This window comes from Mytilus galloprovincialis, chromosome 3 (genome assembly GCF_965363235.1).
Source record: "Mytilus galloprovincialis chromosome 3, xbMytGall1.hap1.1, whole genome shotgun sequence".
In the NCBI taxonomy this organism is placed as follows: Eukaryota; Metazoa; Mollusca; class Bivalvia; order Mytilida; family Mytilidae; genus Mytilus; species Mytilus galloprovincialis.
The window spans coordinates 99,873,535-99,883,134 of record NC_134840.1 but is presented as its reverse complement, the minus strand read 5'-3'; the positions used below and the strand labels follow the sequence as shown (position 1 = coordinate 99,883,134).

At 31.8% G+C, this 9,600-nt stretch overlaps 1 protein-coding gene across 1 annotated transcript in view; it reads right to left on the bottom strand.

Moving 5' to 3' along the window:
• Window positions 1-523: 523 nt before the first annotated feature.
• LOC143066665 (uncharacterized) overlaps window positions 524-9,600 on the bottom strand; it is a 52,932-nt gene continuing 43,855 nt past the window's right edge. The window contains exons 4-8 of the mRNA XM_076239510.1: window positions 9,291-9,362; window positions 6,858-7,003; window positions 5,468-5,509; window positions 4,766-4,877; window positions 524-1,437 (exon numbers count right to left, since the gene is read on the bottom strand). Coding sequence (XP_076095625.1) covers window positions 1,398-1,437; window positions 4,766-4,877; window positions 5,468-5,509; window positions 6,858-7,003; window positions 9,291-9,362 — 412 coding nt within the window. The 3' untranslated portion in view covers window positions 524-1,397. The remainder of the gene's footprint in view (window positions 1,438-4,765; window positions 4,878-5,467; window positions 5,510-6,857; window positions 7,004-9,290; window positions 9,363-9,600) is intronic.

The window sequence follows — 9,600 nt, the reverse complement described above, 5'->3', positions numbered from 1 at the left end:
TCCGCGATAGAAATAACATAACAAATAGAGAAAAAAAAAACATACCCCCTCCCCCTTTTCCATAAGCTTAGTGGTACAATAAATTACTGACAATGTGTTTTGTATTTGTCATACACCGTTATCGGATTGCAACAAACATTTGTGTCTTACTTCATGCAGTTATAGTAATATTTTTATTGTGTAGGGATAATAATTTTTAAAAGGTTTATATCTAAATTATTTAGTGAGTTTTATTTCACATTCTACATGAGCCGCAGGGCGTATTAAAACCTGAACGCATTGGAAAGGAATATCCCACTTTAGTGTTGTCGGTAAAATAGGATACTAAATTTCACAAATCTTTATAAAATTAATTTTTTTTTGGTATATAAGTCAGATAATGCATATTTTAAGGTTTTTCTTGTCGTAGAACATAACTTGGGGTGTCAGGATTGTTCAAAGAAAGACCTCCCTCCGTGCAGTCTTTCATTTTATCAATCCTGACACCCCTCGGTGTGATCTACGACAAGAAAAACCTTAAAATATGCATTATCTATAACATATATGCATATATCTCAAAAATTCATTCAAAAAATAATTATTAAAACAAGAAAAGTGGATTTCAGTTCGACATTTCATGTTTAAACAACCTTCAAAAAGCTGTTAAGAACTATTACTCATAGAAAGACAGACATGCATAAGAGCAATGAAAAAAGCGTCAGTACATACATGTATACATTCTGTTTTACACGTCAAACCAAAAATCTAAAATATTCAGATACTACTTAAAACATATTTACAGTCTGTTTGTTCGTGATGCAATCTACTGAATTTATACTTAAAGGCTATTCTATATAAATATATTTCAAAGCTCTGTGTTTCTCTTACCTCTTTAAAAAAATAACAATAGCTAGAACGGATCTATGACAAAAAAAAATATAGTTGATGAATTTGACTAATTGGTACCAAACATATCTCCTTCGTGCACTAACTTATATAAAATGCAATTTTAATGACAACTTAGTTTTTTGTAATAAGAAAGGGAATGTAATCTAAAGTTTCGCTGGAATTTGTTTCACTATGTATACTTGAAATCACCTTTAGCAAAACTGTTCATATGCATTAATAAAACAAATTTTGTAGATAGTCTATGTGTTCGTTGTTTTGTCTTAATTTGGGAAAATCAAATTGTGAAGTACAACCACAGCGAATTAAACCACAATTGTTTCTCCTTTAAATCATAATAACCTGAAACTTAGTCAAAAGGTCAAGTTTTTGGAATGTCAAAGTTTATAATGTGATTTATTTTCGGTAACATAATCGAACATCCGCAGTAACATGATGCACTTTAAAAATAGTTAGAGACATTAAATGTCCTCTCCATAGAAATGCATGTATCACGTAGATTGGTCCATTGGCTAGTTTTGACCCACATGTATCCTGTTAACGATTCTTTTCCTGTAAGATAAAATAAAAGAAACATTGTAATTTATATCCTATTAAAGAAATGGAAAGAAGTCATCAAAGATATCAGGCTTATAGTTTTGTACGCAAGATGGCGTAATAATAATAATTGAAAAGTCCCAAAAGTTGTGCCAAATCTGGTTTAGACAGAAGCAAAATATTTCGTTGATATATAAACAGTTAGATGTTATTTTTTTGCCGGTAAAGTGAAACTTTACATTTCTAGTAGACATTTTCAAAACAAATTTTGATTTGTATTGTGAGGAGAATAAATGTGTTTGAAGTTTAAATTTGTAGCGACGTTAGTTAAAGCATAGAATTTAAATGAAAAGGAATAACAACGATTAATTCTCATGAATTAATGACCTGCAGAGCTCTGTACTAAAGTCATATGATTTATCCAATTATTGTCTCCGCAGAAAGGCCCCTTTGGTTGTAAATGGAACTGGAATTTCTTATTAGTCACGTGATTTAATGAGTCCGATAATTATACCTGTGGGAAATCCATAGTTTATTAATAACAAGGCGGCGCTGTATCATATAAAACTTCTAACGTTAGAAAGAAATCGAATGGTGTAAAAAGCTTGAAAGACGGACGATAATTGTTTAAACTACAACCGTTTAACATGGAAAATTGTATTTATTTTTGCCTTTTTCTGGTTTTTACTGTTTATTTTAAACTGATCTAGAAGTATTTTCCTCATGAAAGCGGATCTCGAATTAAACAGATAATAACGATGATGCAATCAGATTTCAAAAAATAATTTAGACACATGTAGACATTAAATATTTGACCGTTGAAATGTGCCAAGTTTATCGAGATTTAAAAAAGGATATTTAATTTCAAGTATTTTAGATTAATATATTTGTAATAGATATTATGATTACATTATTGAAACTGAATAATTGAAATCGGGATAATTAAGTCGTCGTAAAACATGTGATATTTATATTTATTTTTTAAGTGTTTGAAAACAATTGTAACTAGTATTAATTAAGAGGCTGTCCAAGTATATATCAGACAAATCCTATGATATGGGTGGCACAACATAATTTTTTTCCCACTGAATTTTTGGTTCCAATGCAATGTTTATATCATACAAAGGATATATATGTCAAAGCCATTTTAGAATCAACAGTGGATGGCTCAGAAAATGATTTTAAAGTTCACTAACAATGCAACAAAATGTTGTACAAAATGAAGAGTTATCTCCCCTTTTCAATGAATTTTCAGTGCTTTCTATGTATTTTTCATTTCATTTGTTGCAGTTAATATAAAAACACAATTTAACTTTGAGAAAGAATGAATTTGTGATATGAAATAGATGAAAAAATTTTGAAAACAAAATATGTCATGTGCCATCTACTGCCTGGTTTTTCCATGGCCACCCTCTTAACAAGTTACAGCAAAAAGAGAAACAACCAAGCAAAATGAGCTTGACGCTATATTTATAACTGCAAATTTATTTTATATACAAAATAACGAATATAAACGTTTAAATTTATATTTTAATTGACTGGTATCAACGAAAGATTTCGATAATTTGTATTTAAAAAAGAAGGTCAAAACATTTTTTTGTAAAATTATCTTTTAAACTTTCAGAAATAGATTCTTAATTATCTATAAATATTAATATTGAAAACGATCCACCCTTTTCCCCCAATTTCATATGTGGTAACTGTCGGCTTGAACTTTTGAAATCGAAGAAAGACATAAATAGGAAAAATAGACTAAATATTAAACGAGTAACTTTATTCGGCAGCGTACAGCATGGAGGCCTTATGCGACCTCTGTCGCGGAGAGAATTAAGGTTAAGGTAAGGTACAGCAGCGGTAAGTAACGAGTAAGCTATTCGGGTTATTTGTAAGCATATCCGATCTGTACGTACATTTCCATGAACACTAATTTGACAGAAAAATGTCAGTGATTAGATCAATCACATTCCGAGAATCAATTACCATTTCATATCTTCAACCAATTTCTAAACAAAGGTTTTCGGCAGGAGGTTATTTGTTTGGTCTCATCTTACCTAGTGCAAACATTCATTGCTCAATTATATTCTTCCGCGTAAACGGCCATTACAGGCCAATGCTGGAATCAAACTTAATGGGACATTGTTCATTTGTTTACTATCTTTGTTTATGTTAACACTTGAAATATTGAAGACAATTATTCCACTATTTTGTAAAAAAGGTATCTTTAAACAAATCATTCTTGATGTGCCTATTCGAAGCAAGGAGCCTGTAATTAAGTGATTGTGCCTATTCCAAGCCAGGGGCCTGTAATTCAGTGGTTGTGCCTATTCTAATCTAGGAGCCTGTAATTCAGTGGTTGTGCCTATTCCAAGCCAGGAGCCTGTAATTCAGTGGTTGTTGTTAGTTGTCTCTCATATATGTTTTTTATTTATAATTTTGTAATAAATCAGGCGATGGGTTTCTTGTTTAAATTATTTCACATTTTGTCATCTCAGGGCCTTTTATAGCTGACTATATGGTATGGGTTTTGCTCATTGGTAAATGCCTAACTTTGACTTATGCTTGCATACAAGCACGTCATTTGAACTCTGATGGAATATTGTTTCATTGGCAATCAAAAAATGTCACCCTATTTTAATATTGTAGATATGTTGTACACTGACTGGATAAAACAGTTACAGTTGTATTTTGAGAGAAAACAAAAACTGAAACATTATCATACAATTATGAAATAAAGATTGTATACAAACATACTAACTGATAAAATAAACTCATCATATATACCAGGACTAAATTTTGAATGTACGTCAGACGCGCGTTTCGTCTACAAAAGACTCATCAGTGACGCTCGAATCCAAAAAAGTTAAAAAGTTAAAAAGGCCAAATAAAGTACGAAGCATTGAGGACCAAAATTCCTAAAAGTTTTGCCAAATCCAGCTAAGGTATTCTATGCCTGAGTTAGAAAAGCCTTAGTATTTCAAAACTTCTAAATTTAGTAAACAGTTAATTTAGAAAGATTGCAATCAAAATGTATAAATAAGATCCTGCCAATATCAATACACTTTCTAGTAGGTGTTAAGGGGAGGGAGATCAATTCGTGGAACAACAGGTCTAAATAAGTGTTTACGTCTTACATTACCATGTATCCTACATACTCTAGCAGCACTTTCAGCATTTCGTTTTGTGTTGAAATACCATACAACTACGGCTACAGAATGGTACAACATTCTAAACATTCAATGTTGTATTGCCATACCATACAAAAACGGATATCGGATACAGTTTCTTTATACATGTATACGCTTTCTGGTACTAAATTATAATTGTTCATATTATATTAAAATACCTCTTTTGATAACTGTAGAAGTAGAAAATACTAACGATGACAAACACAGATAAAGCAACAACACCAACAGCTGAACCGATGATCAAGTGTTTTTTTGTTGTTGACGATGAATCTGAAATATACTCAAATTTAAAACCACGACTATTTCATATTAAGTGTAGAAAATATCAGGATCATACAGAGGTTTTGCTATGAGCAAAATGGTCTTCGATCACTTGTGTTTTTACATAAATGACTTTATAACGCATCGAATAAAAAATATCAGAGAGAAATGCAAAAGTATATCTCAACAAACAATTCATATATCATTTTATTTAGAGATTGGGTAAGATGTAGAAAAAAATTTAAAATTTTCAAAATCAGTTTTAGGCGTGATATGTTTTTATCTAATTATAACATGTCCCTTTATTAATTGAAATGTCAATGTATGATACCCTCAGCACATCAATGATAAATGCAAAAATATATCTCAACACCTCAATTTGTTTTTTATTCCCTATGTTGAATGTAACTAGCTAGCATCTTAATTTGTCTTTTATCAGGTAGTTCATTTGCATCCTCTACGTTTTGTATCTATGTTTCAAAACAACTTCGTTACTCAAATTGAATAAATTGCCAAAACATAATTGCTCATGTATCTGTGCTATTTTTGGGTACACATTTTTTTTTAACCTTCATTGCGTTAACTAGATATAGTCTTACCCGATCTAATTCCATTTACGGTTGAAGTTTCCGATGGACTATCTGATGAATAATAAGATATGAAAAAGTAAGAAACTATGATTTTGAGATACAAAATATATAACTCATACAGACAACAACATGTCAAAAAGAATTGCAATAGTTAATAAAATATTTCACTATCTTTTTAGAGTTTAAACAACAAAAACTAAAAAAAATGCAAAACTTGAAAAGACTTTAGCGCTTTAGAACGATAAACAGACTTTTTTTTATCATTTCTGTACTCGTTGCAAATGTTATATTCATAGTTGTAATGGATGATGAAAGAAAGAATGTCACTTTAACTAGCGACAAATATACAAAATATACTTTTATCTCTTTAAAAGGAGTACGCAGGATAATGAATAATGGATATTGGAGATATGTCTACTGATATGAAAGTGACATAGTATGATTGTCTATTAGACACCTATCCACACAAATTAAAGTACTGCAAAGATATGTCACCATTTTAAACATAAAATATTTCGTTTGATTTTTGCTTGGTTTTACCACAAGTGTGTGTAGTAAATTGGGTAACTACAAGGTAGAACAAACCATATCAGTCGCATTCCTAACAGTACTATTGCATGACAGGCTTGACATTTGTGTAAAATGACAAACGTTGCACTGTTGTTACAGTCGCGAACATTGGGAATCCCCTGTTTCAATTGAAGCATTCGTTGTTAACTGCTATTGCTTTTTTTCCTCCTGTCATCTATTATCATGTTTCCAACTACCTCAGGCAAAGTTGACTTGAAATGAAATTTGCCATTCTTTTTTGGTTCCTGAGTCACATAGCTCCTCAAGTTTTCAGGTATTATACATTCATGGCCTTAACGTGCTTGGTTTGAGCGTTCCTGATGGAGGTGTTTCCGGAAAAGCACTTCGGGCGCATGAAATTATCTAAAGTGCTATTTGCATTATCTGGCACTGGGTCGATACCACTGATGTCCTCCAGGGGTGTCACCAGCTCTGTAGTCCGTGTCACAGTACTTATTTAAAAACCTAAGGTTCCGGCTCCCTTGGCAGAGTTGACCCTGGATGAGTTTAGCTGTTCTTTTAATATCCATTTTGATCATGTGGATCCACACGTCTTTTACTTCATTGGCTTTCAATTGTTTAGGGTTGTGTGTTCCTGAGGGGGACGAGTCCTGAGTAGCGCTTCGGACACACGGATTAACATAAAGTTATTTTCTGTTGATAGCTGTCTAAACTACGCATAAGAATAATACAGTATTGTTTGCATTTTATATCTGTATATTGTTATTATGATGTTTAGTATGCGCACATCATTTGGTAAAATCATTCTACGGTTATATTGTTATTTTTATTTTATTTGTTTATATTATATGTAATTGTATAATACTACCATTGCAGTTGGTGAAGTTATAGTTTATTATCAGTATCCCTTCACACATAGCACCTGTGTCTCCTAACTGCGTGTTATTTTGTAAATAAAACTTGAATTGCTCCAAATCACAATTTGTACAGTCCAGTGGATTGTTGTCTAGTGTACTGTTGAAACAAGCAATAACAATGAAATTTTCATAAACTATCTTTGATACATAAAATATTCGATTTATTACTGTTCTAAATTAAAAGTTTAATCCTTTTCACATAATGAAAAGAACACTAGTATGTCGGGTATGACGGCAAGTAACAACTAATAAAAGGTAAAACAATCCGTTCTAAAACTGCTTGTGCTATCTTCATACTAAATGAGTGGGCGTTGTACTGATTGACATTTAGGTCTTGGAGAACATGGTTTATTTATGTGTTGTTATTGGTCCAAGAATTAGCTTTTAGTAGCTGTAAGTACTTTTGAATCGGCTTTTTAGGTTTTTTTGTCACTCTGTTATGTGTTATGTATTAAGTACCCATCTTTTCCATCTGATTTTTACAGTTTGTTCTCTTGCTGTTTTTCTATAACACAATCCCTGGTTAAGGAAGATAAGGGGTTAACAAATATGTATAACTCGTCACATTTTGTATGTGCCTGTTTTTTTTTTAAATCCAGGAATTGTTAGCAATTGGTTGCCGTTTTCTTCCGTCATATTTGTTAATCGTTCATTGTTTTATAATAAATCCGGCAATTGGGGTTCAATTTTAAAAATTAACACTTTTTGTCGTATATGGCCCTTGAAGTTTACAACACGGAATTTTGTTTTTTTTTCATTTTTAAAAGACTCAAGGTGACGTCTAATTGTTGACAGCTTTGTTTTATGATCTATGAATTGATTTATCATTGGTAATCTTACTACATTTTCTCATTAGACTCACGCCTTAAAGAAGGATAAATAGTGATGCACATAACCGTACGTCCGTGAGGTTCCGGTTGAATACTAGAGTACTGCTTGACCAAAACTTTCGGAAGTTATTAACAATGTCATGAACTATAAATACATCGATTTGGATGATTTGACATTTACTGTTTAATAGATGTATTCCCCCTAGCTACCTTTATATTTGACTTGTGTTAGTTTCCAGATGAAAACAAAAGTACTGTTTGACAATTTATGTTTATATTTAATATTTTAAAAGCATAAAATACTGGTGACATTTATTTTAAATTTTGGCATTTACTGTTAAAGATTATTTCTGCAAACATGGTTATACGTGATCAATAGATCACTTTATTCTACTTTGTATATCCATCTTACAGCCCTAATTCCTTGTCGCAATTACATAAATCATGTTCAACGTATCATTAGCAGCTTTTTAAGAAATCATGTCACTCGGCCCTCTTTCACTGTTGGTGACGACCGTCACGGAACTGTTGGATTTTCATGAATGTGTCCTATGGCGAAATGTTAGTGCAATTCCCCCCCCCCCCCCATTATTGTATTCTTAAGGTAGATCGGGGTTGTAAAATAGCAGTACACAGAAGATCTTGGTCTTTAATGATTAGTCTTTTGAAGAGAAGCCGCGCGTCTGGCGTACACACTTTTAATCCTTATATCTATGAAGAGTTTATTTACAACCAATGGGTCGATGCCACTGCTGGTTGAGGGTTCCTCCCCTAGGGTATTACCAGCCCAGTAGTCAGCACTTCTGATTGATCTTTGTAGCGGATGCAATGTGGTAAATATTTAAAAATTGATTGTAGCAGGTGTAATATACCTGTAACGAATGTTTTTTTATATAAAAATATCCGTTTGACCACTAGTTGGATATGTCTTATATAATATAGACTTTCATTATTTTGATTTCTAACATCCTTTCACTTAGATATAAAGTTATGATTTACTGCATATATCTGTCGTCTTTAAATATAATGTTATCAACTGGTCATCTAGATATCCTTTTGGTACACGTTGATGTATTGTCCTCATTTTTCTTTAAATATTTGCGTTTGTTTAATTTACGCGTTTCAACTCTTACCGCGAAAATAAAACTGTCGCAAAAAGTTCCCTTTTTACAAAACTTAATTATAGGACCTACCGAATTGACCAATTTCGTGCATGTATAGTGGTAAATAAAATCGTTTACCTCCAAATTTCCCCCATTTAATAAATGAATAAAACCTGACAAACAGCGTCAATTAGAAACACCTAATGTCAAAAGTCATTTTGGATGTTCAAAAATTTTCCAAAAATCGTTCCGAGAATAAAACTGAACATCTTAAAACGACATCCATAAAAAGTCTTACGCAGAATAAATAATTTGTTATCATTCAGAATTATTATGTTTGAATGTGTCAGCCATCGGAAGGCAATACTTGTTGAAATGCAATCAAGGTTAGTTGCGCCTTTAAAAAAAAAATTAAATGGTCAAATTATTTTGTCAACTGTTAATGACTTACAGTGTACTTAACGACGTTAATCCCTCGAACATTTTTCCATTAACAGCTGTTATCTGATTGTCTTCTAACTGTCTAAAATACAAAAAAATACATAAGGTACAAATGCATAGACTCGTTTTTTCGTCTTGTTTCCGTACACAAAGCTACTTTCCATAATATTTTTTTTTTTAATTTTTTAATCGTAGTTGAACATATTTTATTTACCGTGATGGGTAAGAAGTATTGTTCGTAGCAATGCCAAGGTTTGGTGAACAATAAATATAATTTCAATAAGAAATACATCTTAGATGAATTATAAGAATTGTACGAA